Source organism: Notamacropus eugenii, chromosome 2 (assembly GCF_028372415.1).
Source record: "Notamacropus eugenii isolate mMacEug1 chromosome 2, mMacEug1.pri_v2, whole genome shotgun sequence".
NCBI lineage: Eukaryota > Metazoa > Chordata > Mammalia > Diprotodontia > Macropodidae > Notamacropus > Notamacropus eugenii.
The window spans coordinates 371,774,496-371,797,271 of record NC_092873.1 but is presented as its reverse complement, the minus strand read 5'-3'; the positions used below and the strand labels follow the sequence as shown (position 1 = coordinate 371,797,271).

The 22,776-nt window shown below is 37.6% G+C and overlaps 1 protein-coding gene and 1 pseudogene across 9 annotated transcripts in view; both read left to right on the top strand.

Annotated features, from left to right (window-relative positions):
* The window catches only part of TRIM37 (tripartite motif containing 37), a 187,149-nt gene that overhangs the window by 26,554 nt on the left and 137,819 nt on the right, over positions 1-22,776 (top strand). For 7 of the 9 annotated variants that reach the window (XR_011975289.1, XM_072646851.1, XM_072646850.1 and 4 more), the window contains 3 exons: positions 1,389-1,512; positions 21,455-21,502; positions 21,767-21,834. Coding sequence is in view for 8 of the 9 variants with exons in the window: in XM_072646851.1 (XP_072502952.1) it covers positions 1,389-1,512; positions 21,455-21,502; positions 21,767-21,834 (240 nt within the window). In the remaining variant the exon portion in view is untranslated. The remainder of the gene's footprint in view (positions 1-1,388; positions 1,513-21,454; positions 21,503-21,766; positions 21,835-22,776) is intronic. The other 2 variants (XM_072646857.1, XM_072646852.1) reach the window with 1 other exon arrangement.
* On the top strand, positions 15,085-15,423 carry LOC140528749 (heat shock factor-binding protein 1 pseudogene; annotated as a pseudogene).

Genomic DNA, 22,776 nt, shown 5'->3' with positions numbered 1-22,776 from the left:
GTGTCAGGTGTCTGAAGTTGGATTTGAAATCAGGTTCTCCTGAGTCTAGGGTGGGTATCTATCCATTGGGCCACCTAGCTGCCTCCCCCATACCCTCCCCCCCCCTTTTTTTTCCCTTAGGAATTCTCGTTGGGCCTGGGTCCAATCTGCATTTTTCTGTTGAGGTTTTGCTTATATAGATGTTTTCACATGGTCGTCTTTTTCAGAGTTTGTGTCTTGAGCTTTTTTACCACCATAGTACCTTTTTATGGTCATGTTCTTTTTTTGTTTCTGTTATTTGCTTATTTTTCAGCCTATTTCTTTACTTTCAATTTTATGAGAGTTGGGCTCTGTTCACTTTGGAGGAGGAAGGTCACTGCCCCAAGCTTTAGGCTTTATCTGTCTAGTTCTGAGGAATTGTAAGTTTTCCATGCTTCTAATTGTGGTATGATCTGGGGAGAGGTGTGATCACTGCTCTCCTGGTCTGTACTCTAGTCCTACCTTGTAACCACAAACCCTAATGTGATCTGGAACAAGGTCCCCTTCTCTCTCTTCGTTCTGTAATTGTGACCAATCCCCCTGCTCCCTGGCAACTGCAGAAACTCCTTGATGCTTTGGAACTGCAACCCAGATCTGAATAATGGGCAGTGGAATTGCCAAGCATTACCTGATTCTGCACTCAGTGCCAACACAGAAGTCTTCTCTAATCTCTTTTTGACCAGTTGTGAAATCCGCTTACTGTCTCTAGGTGATGAGAGTGCCTGAAACTGCTGTTGCTGTTATTGCCATCACACCTCCAAGGCCCACAACTGGTGTTGTTGTCAGGCTGTACTCCTGGCCAGCTCCCACCCAGTGTCATATACTTTTCCTTCCAACCTCCTGAGTTGTCTTGGGCTGGAAAAATGTTTCACTCCAATCTTATGTTGGCTGTGTCACTCAGAATTCGATTTGAGGTGTTTCTTTAAAGTTGTTTAGAGAGCAATATTGGAAAGAGTTCAGCTAGAATATTCCCTCTACTCTGCCATCTTATCTGAGCCCCATCCTTAAATGGAGGATGAGAGAGAAGCTCTCTACTGTTCACCTTCTACCTGCTCTAGGGAAGAAGGGACCTATTACTCTTTGATGGATAATAGAGTTAACTTCTTAACCTCTTTTAGGAGAACTTGTGGGCCTTCCTTTCATTAAGTTTCAATTTACACTTGAATTGAGAAATACATTTTAAAAAATTATTTTTTTTATTTTTTCAGGTCCATTGGCAGCTTTTTTGTATACATTTTGTATAAATTTAGTTTACATTTTATTGTTAGTTTTTGGCAGTCAAAAGCCTTCCAGAGAAATTGACTAGTAAGTTGTATTTGTTTTTGTTGACATTTTCAAATAAAAAAACTTTTAACTTGTTAATCCCTTAGGAAAGAAATGTAGAGGCAGTACGAAGTGCAAAGGATGAACGTGTTCGAGAAATTAGAAATGCAGTGGAGATGATGATTGCACGTTTAGATACACAGCTGAAGAATAAACTTATAACATTAATGGGTAAGTGCTTTTTGCCAGTTTTCTTATAATACCTTGACTTTCCTCTTGAGATTTACTGGAAAACTATTTTACATCTTTACAAAATGATGATGTGGCATGTTATTTGAGTATACGCTTTTTAAAAAATTATTTTGTTTTCACTGTTCTACAATCACTTGCACATATCTTAGAATTTTCTCCCTCCTTTCTCCTCTTTCAGACTCCCGCCCTGAGACAGCATACAATCTTATATAGCTTCTATTACATTCCTGTTAAAACATTTTTGCTTTAGTCATGTTGCATAAAAGAATTAAAATGAATAGGAGAAACCATAAAACAAAACAAAAAACATAGTACAAAAGAAAATGGTCTTCTTTGTTCTGCGATCCAAATCCATAGTTCTTTCTCTGGATGTGGAAGGCATTTTGCCTCAGAAGATCACTGGGAATTTTTTAGGTCTTTGCATTGCTATGAAGGACTAAGTCTACCAGAAAAATTCCTCACACACTGTGGTTTTTGCTGTGTATAAGTTCTCTTGGTTCTGCTCCTTTCACTCAGCATCAGTTCATATAAGTCTTTCCAAGCCTCTCTGAAGTCTTCCTGTTCATCATTTCTTATAGTGCAGTAGTACTCCATTACATTTATATTCCACAACTTGTTTAGCCTTTCCCCAATTGATGGGCATCCCCTTGATTTCCAGTTTTTGGGCACCACAAAGAGAGCTGCTATAAATATTTTTGTACATGTAGGACCCTTATTCACTTTTTGATCTCTTTGGGATACAGTCCTAGAAGTGATATTGCTGAGTCAAAGGGTATGCACATTTTTGTAGCCCTTTGGGCATAGTTCCAAATTGCTCTCCAGAAAGGTTGGATCAGCTCGCAGCACTACCAACAATGAATTAGTGTTCCAACCCTTCCACATTTTCTCCAACATTTATCATCTTACTACTTTGTCATGTTAGGCAATCTTACATAGTGTGATGTGGTACCTCAGAGTTGTTTTGATTTGCAACTCTCTAATCAATGTGATTTAGAGTATTTTTTCATATGACTATAGATATTTTTAATGTCTTCTTCTGAAAATTGCCTGTTCATATCTTTGACCATTTATCAATTGGAGAATGACTTGTATTCTTGTACATTTGATTCAGTTCTCTGTATATTTTAGAAATGAGGTCTTTATCACAGACACTAGTTGCAAAAATTCTTTCGCAGTTTTCTGCTTCCCTCCTAATCTTGGTTACATTGGGTTTGTTTGTGCAAAAACCTTTCAATTTGATGTCATCAAAATTATCCATTTTACACTTTGTAACAGTTCTCTATCTCTTGTTTGGTCAAAAATTTCTCCATCCCATAAATCTGACAAAAACACTATTCCTTGCTCCCCTAATTTGTTTATGGTATCAATCTTTATACCTATTATCATGTGTCCATTTGGACTTTATTCTTGTGTACAGTGTTAGGCATTGGTCTGTGCCCATTTTCCATCACAGTTGTCCAGTTTTCCCAGCAATTTTTGTCAAACAGTGACTTATCCCAGAAAGTGGGGTCCTTGGGTTTATCAAACAGTAGATTGCTATATTCATTGACTACTTTGTCTTGAGTACCTAACCTATTCTACTGCTCTACCCTTCTGTTTCTTAGCCTTACCAAGTGATTTTGATGATTGCTGGTTTATACAATTTGAGATCTGGTGGGGCTAGGCCACCTTCCCTAGCATTTCTTTTCATTAATTCCCTTGACATTCTGGACCTTTTGTTCTTCCAGATGAATTTTGATACTATTTTTTATGTCTCTAGAAAATGATTATCTGGTAGTTTGATTGGTATAGCACTAAGTAAATTAATTTTGGTAGAAATGTCATTTTTATTGTATTGACTTGGCCTACCCATGATCAACGGATGTTTTTCCACTTACTTAGATTTGACTTTATTTGTGCGAAGTGTTTTGTAATTGTGTTTGTATTACAGTCCCTGGGTTTATTTTGGCAACTAGACTCCCAGATATTTCGTAGTGTCTGCGAGTGTCTTCCGTAGCTTTAAATGGGATTTCTCTTTTCATCTCTTGCTGTTGGGTTTTGTTAGTAACAAATAGAAATGCAGATGATTCATGTGGGTTTATTTTGTAACCTGCAAATTGGCCAAAGTTGTTTATTATTTTAAGTAGTTTTTTACTTGATTCTCTGGGATTCTCTGAGTATATCATCGTATCATCTGCAAAGAGTGATAACTTAGTTTCTTCTTTGTTCTGATTCCTTCAGTTTCTTTTTTCTTCTCTTATTGCTACAGGTAACATTTCTAGTACCATATATAACAGTGATGATAATGGACATCCTTGTTTCACTTCTGATTTTATTGAAAATGCATCTGGCTTATCCCCATTGCATATAATGCTAGCTGATGGTTTTAGGTAGATACTGCTTATTATTTTATGGAAAGTTCCATTTATTTCTTTGCTTGTCCAGTATTTTCAGTAGGACTGGGTGTTGTATTTTGTCAAAAGCTTTTTCTGCATCTATTGAGATCATCATGTGGCTTCTGTCAGTTTTCTTGTTGATATGATCAATAATGCTAATTGTTTTCCTAATATTGAACCAGCCCTGCATTCCTGGTATAAATCCTACCTGATCATAATGTATTATTCTCATGAGAAGTTGCTGTATTCTTTTTGCTAATATCTTATTTAAAATTTTTGCATCTATATTCATTAGAGAAATTGGTCTATAAATTTCTTTCTCTGTTTTGGCTCTTCTTGGTTTAGGTATCAGAACCATATTTGTATCATAAAAAGAATTTGATAGGACTCCTTCCTCAATTTTTCCAAAAAGTCTATTTAGTATTGGAATTAACTGTTCTTTAAATGTTTGATAGAATTCACTTGTAAATCCATCTGGTCCTGGAGATTTTTTCCTAGGGAGTTCATTGATGGCTTGTTCAGTTTCTTTTTCTGAGATGGACTTATTTAAGTGTTCAACTTCCTCTTCTGTTAATCTAGGCAATTTATATTTTTTAAAATTACCATCCATCTCATTTAGATTGTTGAATTTATAGGCATACAGTTGGGCAAAGTAATTTCTAATTATTGTTTTAATTTCCTCCTCATTTGAGGTGAGTTCACCCTTTTCATTTTTGATATTGATAATTTGGTTTTCTTCTTTCTTTTTTTAAATCAAATTGACCAAGGATTTATCAGTTTTATTGTTTTTTTCATAAAACCAACTCTTAGTTTTGTTTATTAGTTCAATAGTTTACTTAATTTCAATTTTAGTAATCTCCTTTGGTTTTCAGTATTTCTAATTTGGTATTTACTTGGAGAGTTTCTGTTTGTTCTTTTTTGAGCTTTTTTAGCTGCATGCCCAATTCATTGACCTCCTCTTTATCTATTTTATTCATGTAGCCATTCAAAGATATAAAGCTTCCCCTAAGAACTACTTTTGCAGTATCCCATAAGATTTGGCAGATTGTCTCATTATTGGCATTCTCTTGAATGTAGTTGTTGATTGTTTCTATGATTTGTTGTTTAATCCTCTCATTCTTTAGGATTACATTATTTGGTTTCCAATTAATTTTTGGTCAGTCTTTCCATGACCTTTTATTACATATAATTTTTATTGCATTATAATCTGAGAAGGATGCATTGACTATCTCTGCCTTTCTGCACTGGACCTATTACATGGTCAGTTTTTGTATATGTGCCATGTACTGCTGAGAAAAAGGTATATTCCTTTCTATCCCCATTCAGTTTTCTCCAGAGATCTCTCTTAATCTACCTTAGCCAGAGTTTTATTCACCTCCTTAACTTCTTTCTTGTTTATTTTGAGGTTAGATTTATCAAATGCAGAGTGAGGGGAGGTTGAAGTCCCCCTGTAGTATAGTTTTTCTCTCTATTTCTTCCTGTAACTCCTTTAACTTTTCCTCTAAGAATTTGGATGCTATACCACTTGGAGCATATATGTTTAGTAATGATACTGCTTCATTGTCTATGGTGCCTTTTAGCAAGATATAGTTGCTTTCCTTATCTCTTTTGATTAGATCTGTTCCTGCTTTTGCTTTGTCTGAGATTAGGATTGCTATCCCTGCTTTTTTTACATCAGCTGAAGCACAATATATTCTGCTCCAACCTTTTTACTTTTACCCTGTGTGAATTCCCCCGTTTCAAAAAATTCTGGTTTTTAATCCATTCTGCTGTCTCCATTTTATGGGAGAGTATATTCCATTCACATTCACAGTTATGATTACTATTTGTGTCTTCCCCTTCATCCTCTTTCCTCCCATTTATGCTTTTAGTTCTCCTTTCTGCCTTCTCCTCCACAATAGAGTTTTAATTTTTAACCACCGCCTCCCTCAATCTTCCCTTCCTTTTTTCATCCTCCCTCCCTTTTACTATCCTTTTCCCTTAGTACTTCTTCCCTCTATTTTAGCCTCCCCTCTCTTTTCTTTCCCCCTTCCTCTCCTACGGCCTGTGTGGCTAGTTAGATTTCTATACTTAACTGAGTTTTGTTGTTCCTTCCTTGAACCCAATCAGATGAGAGTAAATCTCAAACAATGCTTATCTCCTTCCCCTCTTTTCCTTTACTGTAAAATAATTTTGTGCCTCTTCCTGTGATGTAGTTTACCTTTTTCTTCCTCTTACTTTTCACATCTCCCATTACAGTCCTTTCGTACCCTTAAATCACATTTTTATCATCACACCATTTACTTTATCCCACCTCTTCTATCTATGTATATCCCTTTTATATATCATAATAGATATACAATTCTCAAGATTATCAAGTATCATTTTCCCTTCTAGGGATGTAAACAGTTTGCCCATATTGAATAACAAGGTTTTTTTTCCCCCTTATTTACCTTTTTATGCCTCTTTTGATACTTGTGTTTGAAGATTGAATTTTCTATTGAGCTCTGACCTTTTCCTCAAGAAGGTCTGGAAATCCTTATTTCATTGAATGTCTGTCTCCTTGCCTGAAATGTTATGCTCAGTTTTGCTGGGTTGTAGTCCCAGCTTCTTTGCCTTATGGAATATCATATTCTAATCCCTTTGATCTTTTAATGTAAAAGCTGCTAGGTCCTGTGTGATCCTGACCATACCTCCTCAATATTTGAATTGTTTCTTCCTTACTGCCTGCAATATTTTCTCCTTCACTTGATAGTTCTGGAATTTGGCAACGATATTCCTTGGTATTTTTTGTTTGGGATCCCTTTCAGGAGGTAAATGGTGGATTCTTTCGATGACTATTTTGCCCTCTGGATGTAGGACTTCTGGGCAGATGACTTCTTGATGATTTCTTGGAAGATATTGTCCAGGCTCTTTTTTTCTTCATGGCTTTCTGGTAGACCAATAATTCTTAGATTTTTCTCTCCTGGATCTATTTTCCAGGTCAGTTGTTTTTCCAGTTAGATATTTTATATTTTCTTCTATCTTTTCTTTCTTTAGAATCTGACTGATTCTTGATGTCTCATAGAGTCATTAGCTTCTACCTGCCTGATTTTAATTTTTATCAAATATTTTCTTCAGTTAACTTTTACATCTCCTTTTCCATCTGTCCAATTGTCCCTTTTAAGGAGTTATTTTCTCCAATTAGTTTTTCTATTTCCTTTTCCATTTGTGCAGTTTTCCCAGTTAGGTTTTATGATTCCTTTTCCATTAGTCCAATTTTCCTTTTAAATTCTTCTGTGATTTTTTTTTCATATTTTTAAAATCATTGGCCAGTTTTTCCTCTATTTCCCTAATTTGGCTTTTAAAATCCTTCTTGAACTCTTCCAAGAATGCTCTTTAGGCTTGAGACCAGTTCATATTACCTTCTGAAGTTTTAGATGGGAGTACAGTCTCAATGTTGCCCTCTTTGGTGTTCGTGTTTTGGTGTTTGGAGTCCCCATAGAAAGATTCTATGGTCTTTTCTTTTCTGCTTTGCTTCTTACTCATGATGCCCTTTTCCTGGCTTTTAATGTTGATCTCTGCTTCTGGGGCACAAGGGGCTCTGTCCCACCGTTCTTATAGTTGGAACTTAAGGCTTTGTTTATTGTGGCTTCTGGCTCTTCCACCTAGAGGCTAGAATGCTGTAGCTTACCTGGTGCTAAGCTGGCTGATGTGTCAAAGCAGAGGCCAGGTGAAGTCTTTCTGAGTTTCGCTGGAGCTAGCTGCATTAAGCTTGGGGGAAGGGTGATTTGGCCACAGGAGGTCTCCTCTCCTGAGCATAGGCAGGCTCAGTGGTTGGTGAACTAATGTTTGCACTAGTGTCTTTCCTATTCCCCTGGCTGTGCTGAGGCACACCTAGGGTCTTGGTGTTGACAATTGCGGCTCCACCCCACTGGGGCTCAGGATCTCCTCCTGGTTGGCTGAGGTGGGGCTGTCTGGGACAGCTCCAGTCTTGCACTGGTCCCCTTCAGCCACAGGAGGAGGGACCTGTCTTTAGAATTTTCCTAGCCTCATGGGCTAAGAGACTGTTTGTCTCTTCTGCTGATCCCACTGTTCCAGGATTTTTCCTGGGGAAATATTTTATGGAATTTTCAAGGTCAGCAAGGGGAGGGTTAGAGTATTTACTGATCATCTACCATCTTGGCTCCTGGAAGTTCAAGTAGGTGACTTACAGACATTATGTGGGCTTATAGTCTCAGGAGCAGCTACTGCAGTTACCTGGGACTCTGTGGCTCTCTTGTCACTCACTTTCACTGGACTCCTGTCCTGGGCTGATACGCCCAAGATTTCGCAGTGCAGCCGCTGCCTCAGACCGCTGGTGCTTCCTGCTCGGCCTTGCCACAGTGGGGACTGCACTGGTCCAGCCCGTGTGCTGTATGATTTTCTAGCCCTGTGCAACAGATCCTTCCTGTTGACCTTCCAGCCTTTCCTGGGCTGGAAATCTGCTACAGTCTGTCTCCTCTTGGATTCTGCCACTCCAAAATCTGTTCAGATTCTTGTTTTAGAGTTATCTGAAGGAGTTTGTCTTAGAACTTAGGTGAGTAGTTGCTCTCACTCTGCCATCTTGACTGCATCCCCATTTCTCAGTATACCCTTTTAACATAAGAAATGATGATGTCATCAAAAGAGCTCCTGCCTTTAGACATAGGTTGTGGTCCATCTCTAACATTTACAATAGTGTCCTTTTGCAAATCAGTTAACTTCTCTGAGACATAGTTTCTTTAATGGGAAATGTTAATAATATTGACTTCATTTGGTTTTTCTGATCATCAAAGGCAATACTGTTTATGAAAGCACTTGGGAATCATTAAGCTCTATGTGGTATAATGGTCTGAACACTGGCTGTGCAGTCAAGATGACCTGAGGTCAAAATCTCTTTCAGATGCTTCCTCCCAGTGTGACCTTAAGCAAGTTGATTAATCATCCTGGACCTGTCTCTACTTCTTCACTTGTAAAATGACAGCATTACACTAGATGACCTTTGAGATCCCTTCCAGCTCTAGATCTAGGATGGACCTTTACTGTTTACTCTTATATATCCTACCTAGAAAGACAGTTGTCTTATGTGTATATAGAAACATACAGAAAAGAGGCTATAATGTCTTTTACCAACTTAGTGGTATGCTTTTAGCTAGAGCAGAGAAATTCTTATATATAAGAAAAATTCCTACTGTTAGGAGTTTTTAATTCATTTCTTTTCAAATATCTTTTGTAAAAATGAAGAGTTGGTTTGGTTTCATACTTAACTTTGATGTAATTCCTGAAACTTTTCTTTAGGATAAAGAACTTTGGTTCTTTAAGTTTTAATTTTATTTTTCACTCTTAATTTTTTTCCTTGTTCACCTTTCTTCCCATATAAAATATCTATGTTCTTCTTAAATTGTAAAACCTAGAATATAGGATTAAAAATAGATTTTTACGAAGAATCTGGCAACTGTTAAATGAAGTAATAATTCTTTGTGAACTGTACTTTTAACAGTTGTATATTGCAGTTCATAGTACAATATTAAATAAAGTTTAGCAAGTCAGGTAATTGTTTTTACCTGTTTGTCTTGGCGCTCCAAGATTCTGTCTATTCCTTTTACCTCGTCATAAAAAATTTTGCTTTTTTCATATTATTTGTAAAAGGTATTTTAAATTTAAACTGACACATCCTTTTAAATTGCCTTCACTTGCCAATTAATATCTCCTTACTTTTGTGCAAATTAATTCAATTGGTAGAAAATTATAAGCTATCATTTGTTTCTGTTTTGTTTTTTTTTTGCTTGTATGACTAAATAAGTTTAAAGTTCAATGTCAGGCAAGGAAAACTCTCTTCAGACAGTCTACCAGCCTATATTTCTAGATTTTTAGTTAATTTCTGGCTTTTATTTATGGCTGTGTCATACTGTTTTTGTCCCTGCCACTTACTGTCGAGTTAAGATGATTTCTGATCTACACTTCTGGATCCACATTTCTTTCCTACATATAATTGCTTTCAGCAGGATGAACTTTCATCTGTTGTCATTGACTTCAGTAACCTGTTATTCAAAAATAAGTTTTATTGATGCCCTTTGTTTTTATTTCACAGTCATTTCTGGATGTTATCCCTCTCCTTGCCCTAATTTCAGGAGTTGAACTCTGTTGTGATAAAGAGCAGTTAAACAGAAAAAATTGATACAATGACTGTGCCTGACAATTTGTGTAAAAATCTGCCCTTTATGTCCCTCTCCTCTTGGTAGAGATGTTTCATTTTTTTTCTGTAGGACCAAAACTGGTTATTTTATTTATTTTATTTTATTTATTTATTTATTTAAATTAATTTATTTAACTTTTAACATTCATTTTCACAAAATTTTGGGTTCCACATTTTCTCCCCTTTTGTCCCCTCCCCCCACCCCAAAACACCGAGCGTTCTAATTGCCCCTGTCTGCCAATCTGCCCTCCCTCCCTCCCCACCCCTTCCCTTTGGAAGGCAAGCAATTCAGTATAGGCCAGATCTGTGTAGTTTTGCAAATGACTTCCATAATAGTAGTGTTGTGTAAGAACTAATTATATTTCCCTCCATCCTATCCTGTCCCCCATTACTTCTGTTCTCTCTTTTGATCCTGTCCCTCCCCATGAGTGTTGACCTCAAATTGCTCCCTCCTCCCATTGCCCTCCCTTCCATCATCCCCCCCACCCTGCTTATCCCCTTATCCCCCACTTTCCTCTATTGTAAGATAGGTTTTCATACCAAAATGATTGTGCATTTTATTCCTTCCTTTAGTGGAATGTGATGAGAGTAAACTTCATGTTTTTCTCTCACCTCCCCTCTTTTTCCCTTCACTAAAAAGTCTTTTGCTTGCCTCTTTTATGAGAGATAATTTGCCCCATTCCATTTTTCCCTTTCTCCTCCCAATATATTTTTCTCTCACTGCTTGATTTCATTTTTTTTTTTTAAGATATGATCCCCTCCTCTTCAGTTCACTCTGTGCACTCTGTCTCTATGTGTGTGTGCGTGTGCGTGTGCATGTGTGTGTGTGTTATCCCATCCAGTACCCAGATGCTGAATAGTTTCAAGAGTTACAAATATTGTCTTTCCATGTAGGAATGTAAACAGTTCATCTTTTGTAAGTCCCTTATGACTTCTCTTTGCTATTTACTTTTTCATGCTTCTCTTCATTCTTGTGTTTGAAAGTCAAATTTTCTTTTCAGCTCTGGTCTTTTCATCAAGAATGCTTGAAAGTCCTCTATTTCATTGAAAGACCAATTTTTCCCCTGAAGTAGTATACTCAGTTTTGCTGGGTAGGTGATTCTTGGTTTTAGTCCTAGTTCCTTTGACTTCTGGAATATCCTATTCCATGCCCTTCGATCCCTTAATGTGGAAGCTGCTTGATCTTGTGTTATCCTGATTGTATTTCCACAGTACTTGAATTGTTTCTTTCTAGCTGCTTGCAATATTTTCTCCTTGACCTGGGAACTCTGGAATTTGGCCACAATGTTCCTAGGAGTTTCTCTTTTTGGATCTCTTTCAGGCGGTGATCTGTGGATTCCTTGAATACTTATTTTGCCCTCTGGTTCTAGAATCTCAGGGCAGTTTTCCTTGATAATTTCATGAAAGATGATGTCTAGGCTCTTTTTTTGATCCTAGCTTTCAGGTAGGCCCATAATTTTTAAATTGTCTCTCCTGGATTTGTTCTCCAGGTCAGTTGTTTTTCCAATGAGATATTTCACATTATCTTCCATTTTTTCATTCTTTTGGTTTTGTTTTGTGATTTCTTGGTTTCTCATAAAGTCATTAGCCTTTATCTGTTCCATTCTAATTTTGAAAGAATTATTTTCTTCAGTGAGCTTTTGAATCTCCTTTTCCATCTGGCTAATTCTGCTTTTGAAAGCATTCTTCTCCTCCTTGGCTTCTTGAACCTCCTTTGCCAATTGAGTTAGCCTATTTTTCAGGGTGTTATTTTCTTCCGCATTTTTTTGGGTCTCCTTTAGCAGGGTGCTGATTTGTTGTTCATACTTTGCTTGCAAGTCTTTTATTACTCTTTCCAGTTTTTCCTTCACCTCTCTATTATGATTTTGAAAATTGTTTGGGCTCTTTAAGACCTTTTCCCAGAACTGATCCCATTGAGTGGGCTGGGATGTAGAAGCACTGACTTCCGTGTCTTCCCCTGATGGTGAGCACTGCTCTTCCTCATCAGAAGGGAGGGGAGGAGAAACCTGCTTACTGAGAAAGTAACCCTCAATAGTCTTGGTTTTTTTCCCTTTTCTGGGCATTTTCCCAGCCAGTGACTTGAGCTCTGAATATTCTCCTCACACCCACCTTGCCTCCGGATCCTCCCAGCCCGCGCTTAGGGTCTGAGAATCAAATGCTGCTTCCCAGCCTCAGTGCTTTGGGTGGGGGCAGGGCTGCTATTCAGTGTGAGATTAAGTTCAGTTGCTCAGGTTGGGGCAGGGCTGCCACTCGGGACTCAGTTCCCTCAGGGGGTTTATGCAGAGACCTTCAACAATGGATCAGGGCTCCTGCTTGCTTGGGGAGCCCTGGTCTGCTCCTGCCTCTGCTGTTGCCTCCCGAGGGGGCCTGAGTTATGGGGGCACCCCACTCCCCTCTCGACCCGCCAAAGAGACCCTCTCACCGACCCCCGTCACCTGTGGGTGGAGGGACCCGCGTGGCTGCTGGAGATCCCACCCCTGAAGCCTGCTCGGATCTTTTCCTCTCGGTGCTGGGGCCGCAACAGGGCTGTACTCAGCTCCCAGTCCCGGCGCCCAGTCCGCGGTGCGAAGGACCTTTTGCGAGAGGTTTGCAGGTCTCTCCTGAACAGAAATCTCCCTCGCTCCAACGTTCTGTGGCCTCTGGGTGCAGAATTCGCCATGAGTTACTTCTTTGTAGATGTTCTATGGGTTGTGGGTTCGGAGCTATGTGTATGTGCGTCTTTCTACTCCGCCATCTTGGCTCTGCCCCCCAAAACTGGTTATTTTAATTACTAAGAGCTCAGCTTCCTTTTAGTGTTCTTTTCACTTACATTGTTGTAGTGATCGTATACTCTGGCTCTGCTTATTTTATTCTGTATTCTTTTGAGAACCCTCTGGCCTAGAGAGACTTCTCTCTGCTCCCTTGCTACCACAGACATTTCTCTCTAGTCTAGCTTGACTCCACAGCCAATTCTCAGACCACTATACCACATAGCACTATACTACACCCTTTTTTATGTCATGAACTCCTTTGGCAGTATAGTGAAGCTTACGGACCCCTTCTCAGAATAATGTTTTTATATGAATAGAATAAAATACATAGGATTACAAAGGAAATAATTATATCAAAATATTTAAAAAAATAATTTCATTGACCCTGCATCTGTTTTTGTGCATATTTTTCCTTGGAGTCTCTCTTTTAAGTTCGTATTAGTTATTTCGTTCATATTACACATATATCAACTTTATGTTAGTTTATATTATTCTAAGCTTCTCTGAAGATTTAATATTTATCATTCCTTAGATTTATTTACCATGCTCTCTCTATTCAGCTACTCAGTTGTTTAGCACAGAGTTCTATTACAGCTTTTTATTACCACACAGTGCTGCTATGAATATTTTGGTGTATATATGGTGGATCTGTTTTTAATCAGTCTTCTTGATGGATAAGATATGGTAGAGTGTGCTGCTTCCCAAAGTGAAGCAGAGTTACAGAGATGTATGTAGTTGATGATTGCGAAGAGACAGAAAAATTCTCAGGTGACCCCTGCTATTCTAAAAGTAGCTAAACTCTGATCGTATCAAAACTTCCTCTCTTGGCATTAGTCCAGTTCCATTTTTTCCCCACATTTATTTGAAAGGAAAAAAAGAGTTCCATGATACCCCTAAACCTTAGTATTTTATAGGTCCAATTTTTAGTCTTCAAACAGAATGTTCTATTTTTGCTGTCCCTCAGATAAATTAGGGTGCTGCATTTTGTCTCTCATAAGGGGTACTTACTGAATGAAGACTCCTCCAGCTTGACAATTAGAAATCCCACTTCCATTTGAATGTTGGCTTTAGATTTTTTTTTTTTGCTGTCATTTTACCTAAGTGTTGAAAAGAGTAATAGTGAGTAAGAAAGAGAAATTAACATACTTATGTATCCTAACCTCTTCCTTTTTTCTTTTCTGGAAATACCTCCCTTGTCCCCCACTAAGTTCAGTACAGACCAGTCTATGCAGTTTGTGTGTAGTTTTGGTATCAGGCAGTTCCAAGATACAAATTTGAAAAAAATCACATTGATATAATTTTAAATCATTGACCAGTTCCACTTAAAAATCCTTGCTGATTCAGAGTTGAAGTTTAGCTTAATGGAAAGAATTTTTCCTCTGTTACCAATCTCTGCTCTCATCTCCAATTGTCTCAGCTTTATCTCTCCATTATCCCTTATTCTATCCATCCCTCCCTCATAACTCCAGGAATCCTGTTATTAATAAACTGTCATTTATATTAGCCTTCTTCCTTTTTCTTCCAGTCTTTTTTCAATCACAGAAACCTTGCTCTCCTAGAAGCATCCCTGCTCTCTCAAGTGTTAGTTGTAGTTTCTCTCATGCTTCCAACATGTCTGTTGTAAGCTTTTTTTCCCCTGTCCTCAAGTCCCCTACATCATCCTTTTTCTCTTCTGCTTCAGTTGAGAACCTTAGTAAGAACATTGAGGCCATCCTTTGTGAGCTCTCTCCTCTTCCCATTTCTAAATTCACATCCCCTCAACATTATCCTTAGAGAAGAGCATGAGGAAAGTAGTGGTTTGGTTCTTGCCAAGGTGAAGTAATTCTGCTTGTTCTTTTGATCTAAATCCTTTCTCTTCCAGCAGCTTGCCCCTTTGTACATCTCCCTCTCTAATAATTTTCCTTTGCTCTTCATCCACTGGCTCATTTCCTACTGCTTATGAACAAACTGATATTCCCTACTCTTTAAAATAAAACAACCTTCACTTCACCCTTCCATCTACTTAAACGATTCTCCTATACATATTCTCTTTACCCAGTACTCTTTCCACACTCCTGGAAAAAGCTGTCTATTCGTGTTGTTTCCATTTTCACTTCTCTGCCCCTTCCATTCTGGCTTCTTATCTAATTATCCAAATGAAACTAGGGGTAGGGTTTCTAAACCTGGGTTTCATAAACTTAAAAATTTTTTTAACTGTATTTCAATGTAATTGGTTTCCTTTGTAATCCTATGTACTTTATGTATTTAAAAATATTCTGAGGAGTGCAATCAGGAGCTGGCGCTATGGTGGAGACAGACGCCAAAACTGTACAGGACCTGACCGCTGTGGTTCAAACGCTTCTCCAGCAGATGCAGGACAAGTTTCAGACCATGTCAGACCAGATAATTGGTCGAATTGATGATATGAGCAGTCGCATTGATGATCTGGAGAAAAACATTGCTGACCTTATGACCCAAGCAGGGGTAGAAGAAATAGAAGGAGAAAACAAAGTACCTGCTACACGTAATAGTTAAAGGTTTTGTTAATCATTTAGAGTGAATTCTGGAAAATGTTTTTTTTTACAAGCCAAAAAGTGAATGAACAGCTTTTCTCAACTAACTACTGTGTGCAAACATTTTTTATTCTATAGCTTGTATTCCTAGAATATGCAGTTTAGTTAGATTTCAAGGTGCTTTATTTTTTGATTTCTTGTACATGATAGTTTCATAATATATGACATAAAATATGTAAACATTAGTTAGTAAACTGAAATTCTGACTACTCTTGGCTCAAATGTAAACATTTTTTAGTGCATTTGCTGTCGAGTCATGTGTTCCTTTTGTAGTAGTTTCAGTTTAATAACAAATTTCTGTGAGTTTTTTTTTAAGAAATGTACTAATTTTTTCAACTGTTAATTACTCTCTCTTTGTGAAGTAAAACATGTAGAGTCTGTGGTTTGTAATTCTCAGCACAAGTAACAAATAAATGGTATGTTGACCATATTTTTAAAGCAGACAGAAAAATTCAAGCATTTTGTATTTAGATGTCTGTCATTGCTATGTTTCTGTGATTGAAAACTATACCTAAGAATCTATTGTAAAAAGCCCTACAAAGGAGCTAAAATTGATGGACAGTAACAACTGCTACTTTTTAATACACTAGAGGATTTGAATAGTGACTATCTCAATTCCTCACAAATACTAGGGACAGAAAACCTTCTATAAAGATGATTTACACTTAGTGGTTTGAATTTTGTGTGCCATAATACTTTAGTAATAAGTTATAACATCAGAAGTGCTCACTATAAGAACCTGAGGAGATTTAAAAACCCATTTACTCCGTATTTACCTGTGCTTCTGATTTTAAAAAGCACTTGTTAATTAGAAGAAAAAGCAAATGGCCATTGAGAATCCTTGTTCACTTGCTGCTTACTGACTGATAAATGTCCTTATTACAAGCTTGGATTTTTTAAAGAAAAACTGTGGATTTTGTTGTTTACCTCTTCTCTTATATGAATGCTTGCAGAATATCAGTTTTGTATTAGTTGATAGGTGAAATGGAAAATACCAAACATTTTCATCACAGCATATTCTGTGTTTAAATTAAGAGGTGAGGGATAAACATTGAACACCCAGATGACTGATTTATTAAATGCTCCTGTATTTAAAAAGAAAATTAAGGTCAAGATAAAGCTGAAGGATGATGTAGAGATAGAGGGGCATTTTTCCTGGATAGGAACTTTTAAGTGTATATTTTGTGATTGTAGAAGAAATTTTCAGTACCACCAGACAGTTTATTATATTGTTATAAATATGGAATAAAGCTAACAAATAACAGGTAAAAAAAAATTCTGAGGAGGTATCCATAGGCTTTACCAGACTTCCAAAGGGATCTATAACACACACAAAAAGTTTACGAATGCATGCTCCTAAGATTGCCAACAACTTCTTAGTTGCTAAATCCATTGGCCCTCTTTCAGTCTTATCCTTCTTGATCTTCTGGCAGTGTTTTGAGACTGTTGACTACTTTTTTCCCTTGACTATTTCCCTGTCTTAGTTATGCTGTTTTAATGACTATTCCTCCTTAGTCTCTTGTTAGCCATCTATCACCCATGTTCCATTCTCTTTTGAATGAAGAAAAAAATTACCAAGTCTTTGTTATTATTGTTCAGTTGTTTCAGTTGTATCCAACTTGTGACTCCATTTGAAGTTTTCTGGGCAAAGATATTGAAGTGGTTTGTCATTTCCTTCTCCACCTCTTTTTACAGATGAGGAAACTGAGGCAAATAGAGTTAAGTGACATACAGCTAATAAATGTCAGAGGCTGGATTTGAACTCAGATCTTCCTTTCTCCAGGCCCTGTGCTCTATGCACTGAGCCACCTAGCTGCCTAGCTACTAAGTCTTTATGATGTGCAAAAGCACTGTGCTAAGTGCTGGAGTTGCAAATTGAAAAACAAGATAGTCCTTGCTCTTTTTTTTTTTAATTAAAAAAAATTTATTTAACCATAGCAGGAAAAGCCTGGCTAGACATTGAGGATAGACATTGAGTTGAATTCTTGGGCAAAGCTTTCATCTTGATCCAGTAGCCTAGAATCTCCCATCTCCTTCCATTCTTCTTGGCTCCATGGTACTTAGGAGATGAGAAAGTGACAGCAGCCTGAGACTTTAGTTGTCTGAGCCAACTAAGTTCTTGTTTTTAAAATATAATTTATTTATTTTCAGTTTTCAGAATTCACTTCTACAAGATTTTGAATTCTGAATTTTCTCCCCATCTCTCCCCTCCCCCCAACCACCCGTTTTACCAATCTGTCCTTTTTTCTGTCATCCCCCCTTTCTCTCATTCCCCTCCCCTCTATTCTTCTGTAGGGCAAGATAGATTTCTATGCCCCATTGTCTACACAACTTGCATGCAAAAACAATTTTTAACATTTGTTTTTAAAGATTTGAGTTCCACATTCTCTCCCTTCCTCCCTCTTTACCCACCCTTATTGAGCAAGCAAGCAATTCGATATAGGTCACACATGTGTAGCCATGCAAAAAAACATTTCCATAAAAGTCATGTTGTGAAAGACCACATTTCCCTCTATTTTGTCCTACCTTCCATTTATTCCATTCTCTCCCTTGACCTATCCCCCCACAATAGTGTTTGCTTCTGATTATCCCTTCCCCCAATCTGTAGTCCCTTGTATTATCCTCCCTCTTCTGTCCCCTTCCCCCCTGCCTTTCTGTAGGGTAAGATAGATTTCCTCACCCAGTTGAATGTGTTTTATTCTCTCCTTAGGCCAAATTCAATGAGAGTAAGGCTCATTCATTCCCTCTCACTTCCCCCCTCTTCCCCTCCATTGTAAAAGCTTTCTTGACTCTATTATGTGAGATGCTTTACTTCATTCTACCTCTCTCTTTCTCTTTCTTCCATTACATTCCTCTCAACACTTAATTTTATTTTTTAGGTATAATCCCTTCATATTCAGCTCACCTTGTGCCCTCTCTCTCCCTCTCTCTCCTCATATACATATATACATACACACATGTATATATACATAGACGTACATATACTTACACACATATACACATATCTGAATAGGCCAAGGTCTCCCATTGCATTCTGGGTCTTCTCCAGTCATCCTGATGAATATCTGGTCACTGGATTGAGATGGATCAGGAGGAGAAAGTGAGACTGGTGGCCTTGCACAGCCCTCCACTCAAAACAAAGTCAAATGCAAGTCATGCCATCATTTCTCTGATGTCATGATCCTTGAAAACAAAGAATGAACACTTTCTGACACATACCCACACCCATATATATCTATATCTATATCTATCTATCTATATGAGGGTTAGACATATGTATCTGTATATATGTATGTATTGAGATATATATATACACACACACACCCTCTAACTGCCCTAATACCAAGGAAGGTCTCATGAGTTACAGATATCATCTTTCCATGTAGGAATGTGAACATTTCAACTTTAGTAAATCCCTTATTGCTTCTCTTTCCTGTTTACCTTTTCATGTTTCTCTTGATCCTTGTATTTGAAAGTCAGATTTTTTATTCAGCTCTGGTCTTTTCAACAAGAATACTTGGAAGTCCTCTATTTCATTGAAATTCCATTTTTTCCCCTGAAGTATTATACTCACTTTTGCTGGGTAGGTGATTTAATCCTATTTTCTTTGACCTCTGTAATATCATATTCCAAGCCCTTTGATCCCTTAGTGTAGAAGCTGCTAAATCCTGTGTTATCCTGATTATGTTTCCACAGTACTTGAATTGTTTCTTTCTGGCTGCTTGTAATATTTTCTCCTTGACTTGGGACTTCTGGAATTTGGCAACAATATTCCTAGGAGTTTTCCTTTTGGGAATCTCTTTCAGGAGGTGATTGGTGGATTCTTTCTGTTTCTATTTTACCTCTGGTTCTAGAATGTCAGAGTGGTTTTCCTTGATAATTTCTTTAAAGATGATGTCTAGGCTCTTTTTTTGGATGTGGTTTTCAGGTAGACCAATAATTTAAAAATTATCTCTCCTGGATTTATTTTCTAGGTCATTTGTTTTTCCAATGAGATATTTCACATTGTCTTGTATTTTTTTCATTCTCTTGGTTTTATTTTATAATTTTTTGGTTTCTCCTAAAGTCATTGGCTTCCTTTTGCTCCATTATAATTTTGAAGGAATCATTTTCTTCATTGAACTTTTGGACCTCCTTTTCCATTTAGGCAATTTTGATTTTTTAAGGCATTTGTCTCCTCATTGGCTTTTTGGACCTCTTTTGCCATTTGGGTTAGTCTGTTTTTAAAGGTGTTATTTTCTTCAGCATTTTTTTGGGAGGTCTCCTTTAGCAAGCTGTTGACTCACTTTTCATGATTTTCTTGCATCTCATTTCTCTTCCCAATTTTTCCTCTACTTTTCTTACTTGATTTTCAAAATCCTTTTTGAGCTCTTCCATGACCTGAGACCATTTCATATTTTTCTTGGAGGCTTTGAATGTAGGAGAACGGACCTTGCCATCTTCCTCTGGTTGTATGCTTTGATCTTCCTTGTAGAAAGAAAATACCTTTTCACCAAGAAAGTAACCTTCTGTAGTCTTATTTCCCCCCCTTTTGGTCATTTTCCCAGCCATTTACTTGACCTCTGAACTCTTTGTTAAGTGGAGAGTGCACTGCCCCAAGTTTCAGGGGCTTTGTGCAGTTGCTTTCAGAGATATCTCTAGGGACCTGTAAATTCTTAGCTCCTCCAAAGTGGTATGATCAAAGGAGAGGTGTTTACTCTGGTCTGTGAGCAACCACAAGCACTCTTTTCTGCCATGGATCTGCAAGTAAGATTCACTCTCCATGACCACTACCAGCACAAGAAGTGCTCGTTCTTGCCCCAGGACCACTACCCAGGACTTTGACCTACATCAGCTGCTAGATTCCACCACTGTCTCTAGGCCAAGAGCTCCAGAAGCAGCTGGCTATTGCTGCTGCCCTGAGGTTGAGGCTAGGACCAGACCATCCTCTCTCAGGTAAGAGAGCTTTCCCACTGACCTTTGAAGCTGTCTTTGGTGTTTGTGTGTTGAGAAGTTTGGAAACTGCAGTGCAGTGATTTATCACCCTCAGGCCTGCTCCAGTTCCATCTGCTAGGCTCTGCAAGCCTGGTGTGATAGATCCCTCCCGTCGGCCTTCCAGATTGTCTTGGGCTGAAAATATGTTTCACTCTGTCATTTTGTGGCTTCTGCTGCTCTAGAATTTGTTCAGTCATTTGTTGTAGGTGTTTTGAAGGATTTGGGTGGAGAACTCAGGTAGGTCCCTGCTTCTACTCCACCATCTTGGCTCCATCCTTTCTGTTCTTAAAGAGCTCACATTCAAGTGGTGGAGACAGTACATTTAGGAGGTTTTAGGTATAGGACAGATGGAAAAGGCCCAGTGGTCCTTAGAATACATTGTCAAAGCAGATAGTAATGCGTCTATTTTAGTATTCTTGTCTGTGATAAAACCACATTTACTGAACGATTTGTCATCTTCTCATTTCTGTAATCTCCTGATAGATCTCATCAGCCTTCCTGGGCTGATGAACTATTGTCTCTATGCAGGTAACCTCAAATCTACTAATTTACCTCCCATCTCTCTCCTGTATCATCATTCATCTGTTTGGCATATCCACCTGGATTATCCATGGGGATCACAACTCAACCTTGAAACTTAGAAATACATCTCTTTTCAGTATTTCTATCAGAGTACCACCATTCTTTAAGTCAGCTAGGTTTGCAACTTTAGGAGCCTTAGCTCTTCAGTATTCTTTCAGCTCTTCATTTTTTCTGTCTTTTTCAGTGCCTAGCATAATTCATTGTATGTGGTGTCTTAGTCTGAATATAGATTGTACCTTTTCTCCAAATCTGACTTTAATAGAGGGTATAAGCAGTATGATTTTTTCAGTGCATATTTACAAATTTCCTTTCCAATAGATTGGTACTTCTGAGACTTATTAATTGTGTGACAAGGGTAAACCTCTTAATCCTCTTTGAGCCTCAGCTTTGTCTTCTATAAAATGAGGATATTGATAATTTTTATCAGAGTTTTGAGGATCAAATAAATGTAAAGTGCTTTGTAAACTTTAAAGTGCTATGCTAATGTCTGCTATTACTATAACTTCATTTTAGGGGTACCATCCATATTAAGAAGACCATATTTAATGCTAATGATAACAGGTACTCAAAATATTTATTGATTTGAAATAAATTTCCAAGAATTAAATTGCATTAAACCTAGAAATTGTGTTGATAACTCTTGAAGTTGTTAGGGTATTGTGTGATATAGCTTAATTTAGAATTTGAGCTTCCTTGAAGTAATTTTTATGTCAAGAATTTTTAAGCAAAATGAAGAATAAGCAGTTTTTATTGAAAATTATGGCTTCATTTTCAGCTGATAATGGGGATGAGTATTGTTCCTTTTTGTTTTTATTTTTTAAACAGGTCAAAAGACATCTCTGACACAAGAAACAGAACTTTTGGAATCTCTACTCCAGGAGGTAGAACATCAGGTAATTAATATATGATATCTTAAATATTAGAAACTAGATGAATTCTTTATCCATTTTAGTCCTTCATTTGTTGAATGAAGGCACATATCTTGTCTCAAAATACAGGGTATCCCAGAAGTCTCATTGCAGTTTTAAACTAGTTTAAATTAGAGGGCTTAAAACTGCACCTGGGACTTTTGAGACACCATGTATAAATTGAGCCCATGAACACGTGATGATTGGTGAAATTAGTTAAGGCATTAATTCCATAGGAACAACATATACCAAATGATGCTGTAGAAAGAGACCTGCTCTTTATCTACTGGACATGTTGCCTTTCTTGTCAGTATCCGTTTATTTCTGAAAGGCACCATTGGGTAGTGATTGAACAACCACCAGTCTGGGTGTTTAAGTCCTAGTTCCATCAGTAGGTAGGTGGTCTTCAATAAGGCACTGAACTTCCCTTTCCTTATTTTAAAAACCCTGATGATGATAATAAGATTTGCTCTTCCTCATTAGCTGTGTTGCCTACAGAATCAGAAACCGAACATCGAAGTACTATATAAATTGTAAGTGTGGTGTAAATATAAGATGCTTTCTCCTCAAGGTCTTTCCTCTTAGCTGCTTTTGAACTATATTGATATATGTGTAGTATGAACGAAAGCTAAGAAAGTTTTTCTTATCAACTTTGTGTATGTGCCCTTGAAGGAACTGGGATTGCATTTATGTGAGCATTACCACTTTAGATCTTTGAGTTGACTGGTTAAAAAACATTCACAATCTTTTTTCCTGGAGCAACTTTTTGATGATGAACGTCTCTGAATTTAGTTATACTGGTCTTTGGATATCATTTACACAGTCTGTCATTGGGCCCATATGTGGAACCTTTCCAGTTTGGTGTGGTATCTACCAGAAACTCTACTTTGCTGGTATAGCTTATATTTTCTAGGATTTTTTTTTCTT